The 19722-nt window shown below is 35.4% G+C and overlaps 1 protein-coding gene across 2 annotated transcripts; it reads right to left on the bottom strand.

The window, feature by feature from the left end:
• Positions 1 to 63: 63 nt before the first annotated feature.
• On the bottom strand, positions 64 to 12142 carry LOC110784617 (ADP-ribosylation factor GTPase-activating protein AGD3). Of its 2 annotated transcripts, XM_021989069.2 has the most exons (20): positions 11820 to 12142; positions 11659 to 11727; positions 11050 to 11126; positions 10203 to 10303; positions 9952 to 10022; positions 8760 to 8822; positions 8139 to 8183; positions 7455 to 7520; positions 7304 to 7351; positions 7084 to 7179; positions 6942 to 6983; positions 6486 to 6701; positions 6255 to 6386; positions 5946 to 6173; positions 5678 to 5764; positions 5243 to 5557; positions 4484 to 4629; positions 4298 to 4391; positions 3039 to 3529; positions 64 to 807 (listed from the first exon to the last, which is right to left on the bottom strand). In XM_021989069.2, exons 1-20 carry the CDS (start codon positions 11844 to 11846, stop codon positions 690 to 692), a joined length of 2532 nt encoding a protein of 843 aa, XP_021844761.1. In that variant the 5' UTR covers positions 11847 to 12142; the 3' UTR covers positions 64 to 689. The 2 variants fall into 2 exon arrangements, with proteins under 2 accessions (XP_021844761.1, XP_056686128.1); XM_056830150.1 differs by lacking the exons at positions 9952 to 10022; positions 10203 to 10303; positions 11050 to 11126; positions 11659 to 11727; positions 11820 to 12142 and having other exon boundaries at positions 8750 to 8767.
• Positions 12143 to 19722: the final 7580 nt, after the last annotated feature.

Here is a 19722-nt window from a genome sequence, read left to right as displayed (position 1 = left end):
CGTAAAGAATTCACGGTCGCAAGCTAGTTAATTTACTGCATCAACTACAAAACTTTCTCTTCATGCTCAACCCTTGCATCAGCTAGTATATTATGCCCAATCTTTTTTGTTTTACCCCCAGAAAGAGGATTAAAGCTACAAACACTTTAGAACAGTTGTTGATATCCAATTTCGATGGAGAAAATACCAAAATAAAATCATGCGCTTGGACGCGTGCTGAAAATCTATACAAATGAATGGAATATAATTACATAATTGTACAAGCTACTTATCACCTATGAGGATGATCTAGTATCATCAGTTTGTTAGACAAAATCCAGTCCTCTCCGTCCCGTTTCTTACTGCATAACCAAGAAAGAGGGATTCACAATCTCCAAAAGCCCACATCAGTGACCTCACCTACCAGTATTAGTTACAAAACCCAACACTATACCGGGGAATCAGAAAATTGCAAGCAAAAATGAAAAAGGAAGGAATGAGGGTAGTCTTATACATGATGGAAGCTATACTTTGGTAAAATATGTGTTTGAAGTGTGAACCTCGGATAAGACTGTCAAGAAAAATGATGAACCAAGATATGACCTGTATGAGCTTCAGGGAAGGATGCAAAATGCTGCATCTCTTAACTCCTCGCTATTCAATTTTGTGTGGTATATATATGCTTCGGATTCCTTGATTCTTTCTTTTCACTATCTGATATTATTATCTGTTAAGAGTGCCAAAAGATCAACATCGTTTAATTTCAAATCCAAAGCCAGCTGCATTGCAGATTTCCCTATGTTGTCGATGGTCCTTCCGCTAGCTCCCCTGTAACAAATATTACCAAGTAAGTTCAAAGTAATTTTGTAAAAACAAAAATCAAGATAGACTAAAATCTTCCTTAATCCCTCTGCTACAGAATGGGATTACTAATGTCATTCTACTAACTAGTCTCATGTTTTTGCTGTCAGACAGCACATGTACAATCCTGAAAAAGAAATCCATTAGGAAATGAAATTCCAGTGTCATGGACAGCTGAGAAGCTCGTGGTTTGATTGCTTGACTGGCGCAGCAGGAGTCCAGTCTTGGAATTTTTAGGTTGTTTTGCAGTTCAACAGGCAGAAGGCATCAGGTGTTGAAGACAGAGGGCTACTCTCCATCATTTCCAAATGGCCATTGCAATAAATTTAGTACACGGGAACATAACAGAAAAGATTACGGGACCTAAGTTCGGAAGACTAAATATAAACTGGTCATGTTTTGACTTCTTTGTTCTGTTTCATCGACATTGAGCAAAGTGACATCTCACTGGCCCACTACTCTACACTTAAAAAAGTTAACATGTTCTCAATTCCTAAAGCTTTGTTGGTGGCTTTTCCTTCAGCCTAGGTTTTCAGACTCAACACGTTGATTCTGTATTCTCCATTTGGTGGTAGTGCACCAGAGTGTTTTCTGCAAAGGGGGAGAAAACTTTGCACTTAAGTCCCAAAATAAAGATTCATATCCCTTTACTTTTATTTCTTTTGTTTTCCACTCACCAGAAACTACCAGAAAAAGAAAAGTACAAACACCTTTTTGCTCATTCACTCCATTGTCTTATTTTGTTCTTCGCTTCTTTTTGCACCAAATGAAAAAGTTTGTTCTTTTTTTTAGTCTTTTATTGTCTATGTTCCATACTTCCAAGTTCCATATACAAAGTATCAATTATACATCCACTTTAGTGCCCAAAACACGTTAAAACCCCATTTATTGGACTTTTACCCTAACTCCATGTCTCCACCTACATATTCAAGTTTCAACCAATTCAGCGGATTTGCTTATTCAAACTCCTCCTTGAATTTTCAACTTTGACTTTCACTTTCACTTTCAAGGCTTCAACGGTTCAACCATCAAAACTAAAACCCAGCAACCTTCATATATACCAGGAACTAACTTCAATACCAATTTTTTCTAAACATACTCTCCATATTTGTCACTCCAGACACACTATCACATCTTCCCATGATTCCCTACCTATGTCAGATTTTGAACCTTAATTGGCTTGGACATTCTATAGTGACGAAAACATTAAAAAACATGACACATCGATAAAATTAGCATATCTAACACATCTAAAGAGTTTTAAGTAGTAGTCATCCATTAAGCACATTTTACTCTTCGTTGTTCTTAAAGAGTCTCATCACCTTCTATTGCATCGAATTGCTTATACAACTCTTGATCTTTATATGGCTCATTGATAACAGTTGTCGCCTTTATCTTCTTGAGTTTTTCTCCTTGTTCTTTTTACCTTGAGACCAGCTCAAGCTCCATGAGTCCCTCTTCTCAGGTTCTGTTTTTGTTCAGCTTGTTCCATCATAACCATCATTCTGAATTTTATGCAACCAAACACATTGAACCAAGGTATGGGTTTCTAGGTATGACTCATCCAAACCCATGCATTTGGTATCCAACTCCATACCTCATACCTGAGATGAACCAAACTCCTCTCACTCACTCCTTTCAAATTCAAAGTACCTTTTAAACTACAATTAAGTACCTTAAAATACGTACTTCAGATTCTTGGAAACTTCCCCGGAACAACTTTACAATCTCACAGACATCATATAGCCCGTATCATTAACAAAATGCAGTCTGTTTGATACTTAAAAATAATTGTATAAGAAGAGAGACAGTTTGATGAGCCAATTTGACTTGTCTGGTGTAATACAAAAGCCAACGGATCAAGATGAATTTCCTATGTGCCAACTTCAGATCATGTTGGACATTCAGATTAATATAAAATTAAACTAGGGTGGTTAATGCAACAGCTCAGGCTAGAAACTTCTTGAAAAATGATTACAGAACTTAAACAACACTCTCGAGATCATAAAAAACTATAAGCAAGAATTTGGTCAGCTGCAATGAATTTAGAATTCAGATAGGCAGTGTACGTCAAATTTAAGTGCATGGTTTTTGAAATGATCACAGCCCAATGGCTTCCTAAGAAACCTATTGTTCTGAAAGAAGTACCAAAATCCATTGAGAAAATAAGGAGATGGGGTTGCTCAAACAAAACATACCTCATTAGAAGTACTTTTGCTGTATCAGTTTTCTGTTCTGTGATACAGTGATGAAGTGGTGTTCGACCTCTTGAATCCACAGCATTTACATTTGCACCATACTGTAGGAGAAGTTCAACCATGCCTACATCAGCAAATTGGCAGGCAAGGTGAAGCAAAGAACATCCATCAAGAGAATTTTCTCTAGAGGCATCTTTTCCTTTCATTAGTGAGCTCAATGATCTTGAGGCAGTCCTGTCAACCGATTTTGCTCTACCTCTATCAGCATCGCGAACGAGGGGAGTCTCATCTGAATTTCTCATTCTTGGCATAATAAATGATTTAGCAGTTGATGGTTGTCGATGTATGGCATTAACATCTGCTTCAGAGCATACAATAAGGTGATAAACTGCTTTCTTATTATTGGCACGAACACTCTCCCACATCTGTTGCGGCACAGAGAATGTATTTTGATTTCCCTTTGCCTTTCGAACAAAGATTTTTTCTTCATACTGCAATCAAGGGAAGTCATCATCACAGTCTGGGCTTAAATCAAAGATCTAAGTATGTGCAAGAGTTTTCATATCACTTCAGTATATAATTAAGCCACTAGAAAAAGAAAGGAAAGGTTCAGATTCAGCACTGCAAATCAAGAACTGAAGATAGAAACCTTTCAGTTCTTGCACAAGACATCTTAAAGGAAAAGACTATCAGGAGCAAGAGATATCTTTTCAATAAAATTTAAGAACAGGGTGCAACCAATCTCCAGCTTGTCCCACTACCATCAAGCATATAGTAAGATTCAACTGTACACGGTAGCACAAAATATCAGGCTGATTTTTATTAAGCAGTTGCAGATCAAACAACATCCAGCAGGAAGGGCAATTGGACGGAAAGTTAATACATAACGGATTAAAGACTATAATTTTTTTTCCCAGAATCAATAAGTGTCTATAAATGCTCTTGCCTCTGATACGAGCATGCTAAAAGTTCCGACTTATGAGAGACAATGAGACACATACTTCAGTATTTCTAGGAATCACATACATTTGAATTTCAAACATTCGATTTACGTGCACGAGCCCATGAATACATATGCTATAATTTTTTTTGTTTTATCTACATTACCATCGTGGAGAACAATAAAAAAAAATTGACGGTCACATATCACAAGTCTTATATCACCAAAATCGGTTGAAGTCAATATAATAGATTACAACAACAACCGCAACCAAGCCTTAGTCCCAAAATGATTGGGGTTGGCTAACATGAACCGATACCTTTGCATGAATAAACAACTCTTTGACTGCGACGGGATCATTCGATGTAGGCTTTTTCATGAATGCCGGTTTATGTTGCTCGGACTTCGGGAAACTGCAAAAGTGAACTGAAATTTTAGCACAGTGACAAAAAAAGAAAAAAAACATCTTTAAATTTAATATCATGTTAAAGCTTACATCACTTACATTACCGGTCGTTCATCTGCTTGGGAATAGTTTTGGGCATGCAAAAATTCTTCCCACACTGAATTTGCATAGACATTACCTAGGGATTGAAACAAAGATATAACCGAAGGCTCCCACACTCTTACATCAAGTGTTAATGACCTCACCTGCAATCAATAAAAGGCATCGCCAATCAGCACAAAATAAAAGGTCGATAGTTATTTTTATCAAGAATTTGGGAGCTGGGGTTGCATTGGACTGAGCAAGAAGTCAATAGAATAAGCTGTAAACTGTGAATAAAGAAACTTAAACAGCAATTTGTAGAAACAATAAAACACATGCCAATTTTAGAAGAATATCAATCAAGTTGTCATAAATGATGCAAAGAATTCCAGAGCAATACTTGCCTTTCTCATTGATCATACACTGTATTATACAACATATATAATATGTGGAAGTACTAGTAAATATACACAATAATAGTCGCACTAAATTTAGTTTATTCACATAATCTAACAATATCTAATTAAGGAATTTAAAGTAGGTAGATAGTGTTCTACTTGTTCAAGATTAAGTAGATAGAGAGGAAGATAAGTCTCCAGGTTCTCAAAACATATGCATTGAGCTCAAACATCATTCTGATCTAATGCTACAATTGTTCTCACCATAAATTATCTGAACTTCTAAAAATCCAGTCCCTGACCCTTATTACTTCACGGACAAGTTAAAAGAAAAAGTGAATTATTGAATAAAGTATTCAACTTAATTGATGTGACAAACCTTCGATATATGAACTCCAAGATTGCGATGTACACCAGAACATTCAATGCAAATGAGAATTCCAAGGTTTAAGGAAGCCCAATCAGGTCCATTAGCACCACAATCAGCACATTTCTCATTACCAGTCACTTTTCTTAAGACGTCAATAGGTTTTTCAACTCTCACACTATGTCGTTGCTGCTGGAAACTACGAGGCCCAAAGGAATTTGAAGAACCTTCTTCAGTGACTGTTGGATCGCCAATAGAAGAACATTCAGAGGAACCACTATCTGTCATACTGACTGCATCCCTTTGATCCCCCCACGATGAAAGACGCTGGGATTGAAATTAAGTATTCATTATATCAATGGTGTGGATATAAAAACAACTCATATATTTATATGTATATTTTTTTATCACTGTAAAACAGCAGGAAAAAATACATTGCAGATATACCCCTTCAATGGCTTGTGAAGTCAATAATGAAGCAATTACACCTCTTATCTTCTCAATCCACTCCATCTGATCTGTTGCATTCTCAGCCTACATTTCCCAACAAAAGTAGTATTGACATTAGTTTATGCTCCGCTAAAAAACTAAGAAAATATATTTCCTGGCAGTTATAAAGCCCTTGTATTATTCACACCAGCAGCAGAGTACATGCCAGGTATTGTTCTCATTTGTTTTTGTTGGGCCTTCCGTTACAAATGAAAGTGGAAAGTACCTGCAACGTGTAGGTCTTCACAGGCGAGATGATCCTGAAGCAAAATCTCATATCTGACTGTTCAGCATCAAGTTTAATCGTTGATGTAAGCAGGTTGACAGTGTGACGTGCCACGGACTTTTCTTCACTATTGGAAACATTGTTGTGATGAGTAGAGATCCATCGACCAAGTACTGAGCCAGGATCAACAGAACTATGAAGTGGACTAGAAAGCCTACCGGTTGCCATCTGAAGAAACCATTGAAAAAGCTAGTAAGTGAAGGTGGAGTATATGAAATGATACGAGAGCTTTTATTTTGTTCAACTTACTGATGCCTTGCTCCGTGACTTTCGATAATAGTATAACATCCCTCGACTGTCAAGAACAAAAAACCTTCTTTTCCAGTCAGCCCTCAAACTAGAAGAACGTTTGAATAGATATCCTTGTTGAATGATTTGGACCTGTATACACAAATTAAAAGTGAATATAGGTAACTAAGAAGCACTCAAGTTAGTGGCATTTGACATAAGCTCTGATTGTGACAGCAGTCGTGAAAACACCTTTCCATTTGCAGAAGACTGCATAACTTCTTCTATTGCTTTATCAGTGCTTTTGGTAAAAGGTGGTGCACATTCCATTCCATGATAATCACGAGACCCATTTACAGATTGTCTACTTTGTTCATCTATCTGCCTTTTGTACTCTTTCATCTTTTCATTGAGGGATGTGAGCTCATTGCTGGAATTTTGTTTTGACTGCTCTGCATAGTCAAGAATCTGCAAGCGACAATTGGTGGTTATAACCTATAATTTCACAAAGAGGAACTACAATAAGGTGATTTATATCTTTTGGTATAAGTTGAAATGAATGAATTGTCTACAGTTCATGTAACCTAGGTCCACTATTTGAGTTTATATCTAGAAAAGGTTCTGAGACCAATCAAGTACAGAGGTGAACATCAACAAAATAAACTGACAACAATAAAACTAATTAGAATCACATGATACAAGGCGAACCTGCTTCATGAAAGGTTCCATCTGATGCAGCAATTCATAACCCTGGAAAGCAAAATATTAAAACAATCAACTACCACACAGTACACACGGTTGCAGATATCAGATTACACTGATAACAGAAAATTCCTGACATATAATTTACCTGCTTAAAGTAATGGAGATGTGCATCCATCGATCGGCTAACAGCTTCCAGAAACTCATAATGTTTTTTCGCTTCCACATTTGACAGAGAAGTAACCTGCAGTTTGGATTTTGGAGCATTCTACCTCATTAAGTTGGATGTAGACAAAAAATCATTAACAAACATACTTCCAAGGAAATCTCAATGCGTGAAAGATCAGGTGGATGGAACAGATTCATACCAAATTGAAGCGTGCTTGATCATACACAGCTCTTGCAGTATGAAGTTCCTGGAAGGGCTCTCTACCAAATTAGATTATGAGAAATAGTGATCATCGACAATAAATCAGCTTATCATGTATGCATCAGAAAACTTGGCGAAGGACTACATACCTCCTCTATGCTGGCAACTGTATCCTTCCTGGCACTTTTCTTTAGTGACAAAAACTTCTCACGGGCCTGCGGCAGTGGTATAGTATGGAAAATTAGTTTGAGTATCCTAAGAGGGGAAGGGGGGGGGGGGGGGGATTTCCATTATCCAACTCTCTTGAGTAGTATAATTCTGAAACTTTAGGTCATAAGAACATCCTAAGAATTTTCAATATTATCATACCGTTAATTGTTTCTTACACCGATTAACCACTACAGGAATAGAAAATCAAGATAGAAATACATAAAAAACTTCAAATGCATCTTAGCAAAATCGAATTAAAAACTTTACGCTTCCATCTTAAGTGCCATACGTATTAAAACTTTACTGCCATACGTATTGGAATATAGGTTTTACTCGTACTAGAATCCACGAGTCCACGACATATCATATTTCCTAAACATATATGGAAAATCTATTGTTTCCTAATTTCTCTAACAGAATAGAATCAGCAGAAAAACAGTCTTGCACATGTGAATAACATTCCAAGACAAAATATAAGTCCATAATCAGTGCCATAGATTGTTAAAAAATACTTTAATCAAATCAGTTGGAAGAGAAGCATGATATTATTGATATATACAATACTGTTCAATGACTATCTAAACATAATCCAGATTCCAAATAATAACTTTGAGAAAGCTCACCTGATCATACGAAGTGGCAGCCTTGTCAAAGCGTTTTCGAGCTTCCTGTTTCAAAGCATAATAGATCCTTATATAAGAAAGTGAGTAAAGATCCTCATATAAGCAAGTATATTAAGCTTAGTCATATAGTGATATAGGATTCGCATGTTGCATGAAAGAGAGAGAAAGGAGCATGTTTCAGAGCATTCTATCCAAGATTTAAAGGGATATCATTGCATTGCATCAAGGAGAATACTTTGGCTTGATGGAGTTGTAATGATAGTAAACAAGAAACAGACCATGTCGTAACAGGACACTGATATCATATGGAAGCCTCGCAAAAGACTGCCATAAGGACAGTTGTTCCCACTTGAAAGATTCTAATAATTCTATCCTAGGTGTGTTTCGTTTTTATACGAAAAGCTTCATCACAAACATAGTAGATTATGTTGACGAATCCTATTACTCACAGTGAAAAGCCCCCTCAAGTTGATGCAGAGCAGATCAACGTAAGCAGAATGAACCAATGTACACCAGCTTCTACAAATTCATAATTAGGTTCATACCTAGCTTTTCTTTGTTGGGGGGGGGGGGGTGTGGAGGAAAGAAATGAAGACAGAAATGGTGAATACCATCAAGTACCTTGACATCATACAGGTCAACATTCACAAATTGTAGCAGCTTCACGTTCAGTAAGTTCTCCACCTAATAAGGCCAAAAGACAAAATCAGCACTTATGGGGTCAACAATACAAAAAACAGCTTGCCATAGGTTTGCTATACATATATGGGAATAAACTCCTTGAATGACAGGAAGATATAGAGAGCAGTCAATCATGGCTAAAATTTAGCCAACAATTTCTCTCAATTTGTTTCAATTTAATTATATTAAATTAAAATTATAAACTTGAGATTATTTACTCATATGCTTCAGGTGCTTTTTCTTTCACATTTTGAGAGCAAAGTCCCAGCAGGGAGAAACTACTCATTAGTCAAACTCGAGTCATTGGAGTTCAACAGGAGAAGAAAAATAAGATATCCAAAAACTTCTACCAACATCCCACCAACAGTTGGACACTTGGACATGAGCAAACTAATGAGACACTTTATGTTTTCTCTCCCACAAAAAGACCAAGTGATAGACTAAAAAACACTAAGATACCACCAACAAAAAAATGGAATGAGCTCAAACCCTGTTCTTATTCACAAATGGCATTAATCATGGTTTGATAGAGTATTATTTTCCAGGACAATCTTTTATAATCTTATCTCCCCTGCAAGCTTCATACCAACAAGCACCCATTTTGCCTCCTAACATTTTATGTCCCACACTTCCAAGCATTGTTTATATTACAAGTGTCAAATGGGACATATAATGTGGGACTCAAGGAGTAGCATTTTCCCATTGGTAACAGTCTAGAACAGTGCACATCAGAGCACTTCATAAGCTAGAAACCTGAAGGCCTTAGGGAGAGAAATTTGAACTTTTTTAGGATTCCACCAGTAACATTCAGAGTGATAACGCATTGACCATTCTCACAAGTTTACTAACCAATCTCAGATGGACGTGCTAGTATCAACAATAGATGCATCCAATACACAGCTAAACAAAACTTTTCTCTTTCAACAATTTGTGATAGATATGCTACTTAACTTTAATAGTGGGATAACATATGCACAACTATTGAAATTATAATACACTCCGTATATGAGAGTTATGCAAGCACTTCCCACTTCATACTAAGCAACCTCAACCCTGAAGCTTTAATGTCAAGAAATAAAATATGCATGCTTAATAATAAATATTTCATTTTAGTAAGTAAAGGATCGAGTACCTGCGATCGAAGAACTTCCTTGTACGTACCGATCTCTCTCAACGCGATAGTAAATTTTGCCATGACAGGGCCTGGAATCAGATATACACATAAAAATGTAAAAGGATGCTTTTCTGTATCATTTCGAAATATGATACACCAGAAATATAGTTTAGAAACTCCCGAAACAAAATCCATATACTAAAAAAAAAACCATCAGAGAGAGAAGTGTTATAGTTTAATATAGAAGAGTGGAGAATGAGATGTGATACCTCCAAAAGAAACACCTAAAGGATCATTATTCCCTCCCGCAAATGTTTCAAGAGCGCTTGCAAAAGCAACATCTGCATCATAACCCTCTCCAAGCCCTTCCCTGAGTTTTGAAAGCACGAGTTCAAATCATTAGAATGACAAAAGGAGCTTTAGATGCAGTATGCACATCTCTATATAATGAAGATGAGCTTGGTGGACCACGGATTCCTAAATTACACATAATATATCACTTCTTAATCTTGAATCCATCTACTATTTTTTCATCAGTACATGAATTATTCAATAGAAAGCCTCAAGTTCCCCAATAAAGTCTTTAATCCTTAAATTTCTACTCCTTCAGAACAAGATGAATTAATACTTCGAGAAAACTGGTTGATTCTCAAGATTATAATCAGTAGGAAACGGAATCATGTTGCAGATAGTTAAGTAGTATTTCTAGCCAATAAAAACAGGCCTCCTCATGGCATATTACAACAAATGTTTAAAAAGATCATAAACTTCCTAAATAAAGGTCAGTTCCCTCATACATAAAGCAATAGTACCATATTGTCAATTTGCTACCAACAATCACTAAGCAGATCTTGTATATAGCGTACTTACAACATTTATAGCAATACCAGGGTAAACTTTCATTTAAAGGGGTGACTCCTTACTCTTTTCCACTCAAAGTCTCACGATAAGTTATTGTAAGTCCGCCTCACCAAAAAGTTGATATTACTATAAATGAAAAAAGGAGCACGCGAGACTGCGAGAGGCTCATGTATTGCGCAGACGATGACATAGCACACTATGAGAATCAAGTAAAAAAACACCAGAATGACTAGAGAGAAAAACAAAGGGTCTTACGTGTACTTATGACATCCTTTGTAAAACTTCAAACTTCGATCCTTCAGCAGTTCAGAGTTTTCTTCCAAGCACTGAAGCTGTTTCACCAACCCAAAAATATAACTTAAGTACTTGTTCAACAACAAGATTACAAATGCGAATATGGCCATTAAAAAAAAGGACAACCTCTTTTCTGCTAACAATTTTACAGTTTCAATCATCCATGTCAAAAACATAAGCTGATTTCTATCTTATTATGATGCTTGGACCACCCTTAACCTCTTATTAGGATAAAGGAGACATTTTGAACATTTTTTACAGCAATATCATAGACGACCAATTATTTATAGTGTGCAGGCAATTATGTAAGGTTGTAAACGGTGATTCAATCACAGGTCTCGGTACCACCCATGACTTTAGCAAACTAAGCTAGTTCGCTTTTATATAAACTACCAAGTAATTAGAAGGGGATGATAGACTAGAACAAATTATAACAACATCTATTGATCTGCATTATATCAACAAATCCCTTGCAATTTTGTACCTCAAAATCTATGTTCAAAACCAAAACCCAGAAAATAAAAATTCAAAAAATTAAAAATAAAATGTAGGGAATTCAGGTTCAATTACCTGAGTCCTAAACATAGGAGAATCATCCAGCTTTAAAAAGTCCATTTTTGAGCCTTCGCCCATTCTTCTCTGCAAAAAATTAACAAAAAATAAACCAAAAAAATCCAAAAATCAACCTGAATAATAATTATTCAGACAAAATCAAACATTAAATTAATTACCCTGGGAGATTGTCCGTAACAGAACATGCAATTTTCTTAAAACAAACACCTCCTGAATGTTTCCTCTTTTAATTTTTTGATACCAAAATTTGGATGAATTTACGATTAAAATGAAGAAATCAAACCCAGAAAAGGCCTTAATTGAATAACATAATTAATAAATAAAAATAAAGACCATGTAAAACAAGGATTTCCAAATTCCATACGTAAAAACTAACAAGTTTAGAATGATAGAGAAAGAAGAGAGAGAAAAAAGTGCAATATTTGGAAATTGTATTTTTCTAAATATATAGTTTCTACTTATTTTTTAATTAACGAGAAAGTGATTAATTAACAGATAAGATAAAATAAAATGGTGGTTTTTATTTTAGACAGAGAAAGGAGGATCGGAGCGCGTTGAGTGGACGGCTTCCCATGTTTTTATTTGGATGACGAAATTATATGAGTAACATTTGCTCATTTCGTGACGCCCCAAATTAAAACATGGGAGCCATGTTTTTTATTTTTCTTTTCCGTTAACCGGCATGCGCAATTTTTATCACAAATTTTTACTCGTTCTTATTCATATGACATAATTTTCTCTTAGGAAAAACTCTTTTTAGTCAACGTAATTTTATTATGGGAAAGTTTTATATAATGAATTATCATCTTTGTCCTCACTTTGAAAGAGGTAAAACCGTGAAAGTGATGGTTGATTGTTGTTGTCAAGGGGTCTCTTTTACCTCTCCTTAATTTATGTGCCAAAATTAATTGTGTCATGTAAATAAGAATGGGGAAGTATTTCAAAGCTTGGATTATTCCTGTAACCTTTATAATGTTGATCCATAAAAAAATTATAATATAAAATTAATCAAAACATGTTAAAAGGCCAAAAATTGCGTGAAAGTGTGCAAGAACTTTTGAATTTTTATTACATAGCGGTAATATTTATGTATAATTACACCAAAAATAGCTTAAAGTTGTATAAGCAATATCAGAACATCTTTAAAATGACTTTGATGTTAATATATGTTTTGATTAGGGATTGATAATGGGTCGGATCTGGCAAGACCTAGATCCAGACCCACTTTTTTAGAGGTGAATCCACATCCGACCTAGTTTCGTTGTGACCAAAAAAATCTGCCCCTGACTGAAGGAATATCTCAGTTGATGGGAAAGTCAAAGTTTGTTACAACAAACTAATTACACTCTTTTAATGTAAATAAAATCTATTTATCATCCTACTTTAGAAACAATTGTATATATACTGTTAGGCTTCATTTGAGGAAGGCAGGCAATAATAAATATCTCTCTCTCTTTCTTATTCTCTCTGTTAAAGTTTTACATGGTATCAGACCTAAACAATTGCCACAAAAGTTCAACGACTTTGTGATTCCTTCTAATTCTGGTTTACCTTCTTTTCACGCTCAAGCTTCTATGGTTAATATTTTCAATGTGTTTACTGAATCGTGTTTAGCTCACTTAGACATAGAAGATTTGGCAAGTCTCCATAATGTTCTCACCACTCATGAGCCTGCTCATTATAATCAAGCTAAAGATGATCCGGATTGGGTTGATGCAATGGATCAAGAGCTCACAGCTCTTGAAAAGAATGATGCTTGGGAATTTGTATATTTGCCTAAGGATAAAAAGGCAATAGGATCTAAATGGGTTTTCAAGATAAAATTCAAACCAGGTGGCAGGATCGACAGATTCAAAGCCAGACTAGTTGCCAGGGGTGATAAACAGATTAAAGGAAAAGATTTCAAGCATACTTTCAGCCCCGTGGCTAAATTTACTACTGTTCGAACTCTAATTGCTCTTGCTGCAGCAAATGGTTGGCATCTACATCAGGTGGATATTAATAATGCTTTTCTTCATGGATATATCGACGAAGACATTTACATGCTTCCTCCACCCGGATATAAGAAAGCTCCTCCGGGTATGGTATGTAAACTCAAAAGATCCTTATATGGTTTACGACAAGCTGCTAGGCAATGGAACCTAGAGCTTAGCAAATTTTTGATCAGCATTGGTTTCAATCAATCCAAGCAAGACTATTCTATGTTCATTCGCAATCAAGATGGGAGTTCACTGCAATTGTTGCTTATGTTGATGATCTTCTCATCACTGGTTCTGATCTTGCTGATATCACTTCTGTCAAAGAAGCTTTACATACTGCTTTCACCATAAAGGACTTAGGTGAGCTCAAATACTTCCTTGGTATTGAGGTCACAAGGTCATCTGCAGGTATACTTCTCAATCAGAGAAAATATATACATCCTTGATATGCTCACTGACACAAAAATGGAAGCCTGCAAAACGACTCCTTTTCCTTTTCCAAGAGCTTTAAGACTGAGTACAGAAGACGGTGACAGGTTACAAGATCCCGAGGTTTATAGAAGACTTATCGGAAAGCTTTTATATCTCAATATGACAAGACTAGATATCAGTTATGTGGTTCAGCAGTTAAGTCAATTTCTTAGTGATCCACGGATTCAACATTTGAATGTTGCACTAGATGTGCTCAGATATCTCAAGGGTATTTTGCATCTAGGCCTTTTTTATGCTGCGAACACCCCTTTGACACTCACAACATATAGTGATGCTGATTGGGGTACATGAGCGTTTTCAGCAAGGTCTTTAACTGGTTATTGTGTATTCCTTGGTAGTTCCTTAGTCTTTTGGAAAACCAAGAAGCAAAAAACGGTTTCAAAGAGCTCAACCGAGGCTGAGTACAGGAGCATGAGCCATACAACGAGTGAGGTTGTTTGGATAGAGGCAATGCTTCAAGAGTTACAGGTTCATGTTCCTAAACCTGTTGATTTCTTCTGTGATAATACTGCTGCTCAACATATTGCTGAAAATCCCATCTTTCATGAGAGGACTAAACATCTAAATGTTGATTGTCATTATGTCAGAGATTACTATTTGCTTGGTTTTCTCAATTTGCTACATGTTAGATCTTCCCTTCAGCTGGCTGACCTTATGACCAAGGCACTAGGAGCTGATCAACATCAATTTTTAACTTCCAAGCTTGGAATTGTAGCAGTTCCTCCCAATTCCAGCTTGAAGGGGGGTGAAGGAATATCTCAGTTGATGGGAAAGTCAAAGTTTGTTACAACAAACTAATTACACTCTTTTAATGTAAATAAAATCTATTTATCATCCTACTTTAGAAACAATTGTATATATACTGTTAGGCTTCATTTGAGGAAGGCAGGCAATAATAAATATCTCTCTCTCTTTCTTATTCTCTCTGTTAAAGTTTTACACTGACCCAGATCCATTTGGTCTATGGTCCAAAATTGTATTTCTTTTCAAGAAGAATTTATCGCTCAATTTTCTTATCGTGTGTGTATTATTCGCTCATTTTTTAACGCTGCTTTTAATGAACCATGAAATACCGAAAATTCGTTAGGTTTTTTTTTTTTAAAGGTACGGAGTATATGTTAGCTTTGTATTACAATAAAAATTCATTGTTTTTAATATCGCTACTTACTTCGTATAAGTCACGTTAAACAAAATTTAAATTGTTTAATATCGATCATATAAAATCAATATAGTTTTACTATATAAGTAGTACAAAGTATTCAAATGTACTACAAATTTTCTGAAAAGGACGTGTAAGAAATATTGTGGGGACAAGTGAAAATGAAAGTATAACAAATATTGAGGGATGGAGTGTTTGAGTAACATTTTATTGCAAAAAGTATGTGATTTTATAGTAAAATTCTGTAGCAATTGCTTTAATTTAGCCACTATTCCAGAGGACATTAATGATTCCTATATTACTTTAATTCCTAAATCAGATTAGCCGGAAAGCATGGCGGATTTTAGACCAATAGGGCTGTGCAACACGATATACAAATTAGTGACTAAAATTATCACAAATCGACTTAGACCCATTCTAGATAATTTAATAAGCCCTCTTCAATCAAGTTTTATTAAGGGGAGGGGTATTGAGGATAATGTGATCGTTGTGAAGGAAGTTGCACATCACTTTCATAAATCTAGAAAAGGAAAGAACATAATGGCATTGAAATTAGATTTAACTAAAGCCTATGATAGTCTTGAGTGGAGTTTTATTAGAGATACATTAATTAGCTATAATTTTCCTTTAAAAATTATTGATTTGATTATGTGCTGTATCACTACCCCAAATATTGCTGTTTTATGGAATGGTGAAATCACGGAAAATTTTAGACCCTCAAGAGGCATACGGCAGGGTGATCCTTTGTCGTCTTACATTTTTGTGTTATGTTTGGATAGACTTTCTATGCTTATTGAGGAGAGAGTGAAAAAAGGAGAGTGGAGTCCGTTAAAACTAACTAAAAATATCTCTCTTTCTCATGTTTTTTATGCGGACGATGTCTTTTTATTTGGGTCAGCCACTTCTCAGAATATGGAAATTATTATGCAAACTATTGATGATTTTGGAACTATGTCAGGGTTAAAAGTTAATATGAGGAAATCTTCAATTATTTTCCCACTAAAAATGAATCATACTATCAGAAACACTATTGCTCACCCTTATGGGCTTCGCATTTCAACTTGTTTTGGAAAGTATTTAAGAGTGGATATAAGACCAAACAAATTAAAAATAAACAACTACTTTGGACTCTTATACAAGACGATGGATCGAATAAAGGGTTGGCAAGCTAAGTTATTAAATATGGCGGGAAGGTGTACCCTTATTAAATCAGTTTTAAATACCTACCCACTTTATACGATGCAGACTAATATTATTCCGAACAATGTGATAGATAGATTAGAAAAATCTTGTCGAAAGTTTTTATGGAATAAAGTGGATAGAACCAGATATCTAGCCCGTATTTCTTGGAAAAAAATCACAATTCCTATGGGATTGGGGGGGTTGGGAATAAAAAAGTTAAAGGAATGGAATATTTGTTTTATGGCAAAATTGGGATGGAAATTATTAACTTTGTCGGAAAAACTGTGGGTTCGTATTTTTAAAGACAAATACATTAAAAACGGATCCTTTTTTTATTGTATGTCCAACCCAAGGCATTCCCCGATATGGAGGGACATTTTAAAGGGACGGGACCTTTTAAAAAAGGGAATAAAAATTGGAATTGGGGATGGGAAATCCACTTCGTTTTGGTATCATCATTGGGTCGGAACTGAACCATTATACAAAGTAATAAATAGGGATATTCCGGATGCGGTGGGACATTTATATGTGTGTGATATTATAAAAAATGGAGTCTGGAATTTTCAAAAAGTGGCGCATATTCTCCCTGATCCTATTAAAACTGATATTCTAGCTACTCCATTGGCCAGAGTGTCCCAAGGAAAAGATTTCTACACTTGGGTAGATTCAAAGAATGGAAATTTTAGTATTAAGTCTGCTTATTCCCTCCTTTGTAATTCCCTTTCACATTTCCCTATTAGCTCTAATACAGTTTCTTGGAAATCTTTGTGGAAAATTCCTTCACCATTTAAGTACAGAATGTTGTTATGGAATTGTGTTCACCAAATCTTGCCAGTTGCTGATAGTCTATCAAAATATGTAGAATCCATTTCTGGACAATGTTGTAGATGCTCCTGTGATGCAGAAACTCATCTGCACTTGTTTTGAGACTGTGGGGATTCTAGCATCCTTTGGAATTTTATTTTCCAACGTATTTCAGTAGCTAAGGAAGTGTGCTTACATTCTTTTTTTAATTCTAATTGGCACCAATGGATGCAGTACAATCTTAGTTTAAGCACAGCCTGGAAAGTTGTTTTTATAGTGGCTGTGTGGCATATTTGGAAGGCTCGTAATAGAGCAGTTTTTGAGCTGAAAATGATCAAGAGCCATTCTCCGTTTATAATGCTTTCTATGTGGACTATAGGGAAACTAACTCAATGGTGCAGGCTAAGGTTGCAGGTAACTGGTTGCAGAAGGCTCCAGCTTGGAAGCCTCCAGCTCCTGGTTTTCTGAAACTTAACATTGATGGCAGTTGGAAATAAAAAGACGAAGCAGGGGGTGGTGGTGTTTTTAGAAGTGAAACAGGGAGCTGGTATATTGGATTTGCAAGTAAATACAATGTCATCACTCCACTGGCAGCAGAGTTGTATGCACTAAGGGAGGGTCTTCAAATGGCACTGGATTATGGGGTGCAGAAATTGGAAGTGGAAACTGATGTAGAACTATTGATTAAGTTGTTAACAGCTATGGAAGATTATTATCATCATGAATTAGCTCCAGTTATCAAAGACGTGGCTTGTCTTATGACAAGGTTCAGTTCGTTTTCAATTACTCATCTTCCCAGGTTGTTCAACAAGCTTACACATTGTATGGGACAATATGCAATATCTATGGCATTGGGTCATAAAGTGTTTCTCAACCCTCCACCGTTCACAGACGTGGTGTATCAGACACAACTTAAACAAGCAAAAGACAGTTTGAGGGAGATGGGTGAATCTTCATCTGGAGCACAACGTCATACACAGCTCATCGATTTGGAGATCCCACCACCACCAGAGGCAGCGCCGTCCACAACAATAACAACAGAGATCATATTTGGTACAATCCCCACCAAAGTCACAACCCAGTTGATCAATGTCAAGAGGGAATCAGATATGCAGCAAGGAGAGTCATCGAATGTTAAGGAATGAGTTGGGTGTTTTAGTGATCCTCCTTTCGTCTTTAGATGAAATCAGTTAATGGGCAAATAGTCAGGAGAGGGGGCACTGTTTTTTGGGTAGAAATTAGGGTTTGTAATTTAACTAGTTTTTGTGATTACGGGCTACAAGTTTTTGGTGTTTCGCCCGTAGCTTTTGTAACGATTAGATTGTGCTTTAACGATTAATATAATATAACATCTTCGTCTTTGCGTAAAAAAAAAAAGAAGAAGATAATGAAGAATTTTATCCACATAGTATTGAACTAGATTAGGTCCCGTGCACGCACGAATATTTGAAAATTATTATTTGAAAATTTTAATTGAATTATTTATCCTTTAAATCTATTGCGTAATTAATAATCTCGAATGTACTCATTTTATCATATTTTAACTTACTACGTATTATATATTTTATATGTTTAATATAATGATCTGACTAAAATATTTGATATATTTAATATGCTAATTTGACCAAAATATTGAGTAAGAATATTTTCTATTACTGATATGACAGTTTGACTAAAATATTACCAAAATTTTAATAATGGCATAATCCATAATCCTATATTTTGTTTCCATATATAAACATTTATACAAAATGAGAGAAAATAAAAAAAAATAAAAAAAGAAGTAAATATGTCTTTTTAAGAATGAGTTTTTGGCGGGAAAAATTTTCACCAGGAAGTGACATGTGTCATTCCTGGTGTCTCTTTTAGTATATAGTAATAGATGTGAGAGAGGGAGTGTTCTTATTTACATGACACAATTTTATTTTAGGGAAATTCCTTTTCAGTTGACATAATCTATTATGGGAAATTTTTATATGGTGAATTATCATCATTGCCCTCACTTTCAAAAGAAATGAAGGATGATGATCTGGTGAAAGTGATGGTTGATTGTTGTTGTTAATTAAGGGGCACTTTTGTCCTTTAATTTTCTCTGTTACTTGTCCTTAATATGTGTGCCAAAATCAATCGTGTCATGTAAATAAGAACGGAAGAAGAATATTTTTTTTTGTCGACTTTTGTACTCCATATTTTTTTTGGTCGTACTATTTTTTTAACCTACTTCTACTTTGTTTTATTTTTATACATATTTCATCTTACCCTTTTCTTCACAATAATTACACATTTCCACCGTGGATTAATTTCTCTCATACTTTACCCACTATTTCTCATCTATTTTAAATAAAAATAATTTGCATATCATTATGCCACTTGCGTCTTTCCCTTTGTATTTTTACTTTTTTTTTTCTTTTACAAAAAACAAACATTTTCTTCTCCTCCTTACAT

Source organism: Spinacia oleracea, chromosome 5 (genome assembly GCF_020520425.1).
Source record: "Spinacia oleracea cultivar Varoflay chromosome 5, BTI_SOV_V1, whole genome shotgun sequence".
In the NCBI taxonomy this organism is placed as follows: domain Eukaryota; kingdom Viridiplantae; phylum Streptophyta; class Magnoliopsida; order Caryophyllales; family Amaranthaceae; genus Spinacia; species Spinacia oleracea.
This window is presented reverse-complemented; position numbering and strand designations above follow the sequence as displayed.

Excerpts from the sequence above, each read along its gene's own strand:
- LOC110784617 (XM_021989069.2), bottom strand. The coding sequence starts at position 11,846 with ATGTTCTGTTACGGACAATCTCCCAGG. Across the intron at positions 8,823-9,951 it reads AGGAAGTTCTTCGATCGCAG|GTGGAGAACTTACTGAACGT; the intron begins GTACTCGATCCT and ends TGGCCTTATTAG. Across the intron at positions 6,702-6,941 it reads TGGAACCTTTCATGAAGCAG|ATTCTTGACTATGCAGAGCA; the intron begins GTTCGCCTTGTA and ends TGTCGCTTGCAG.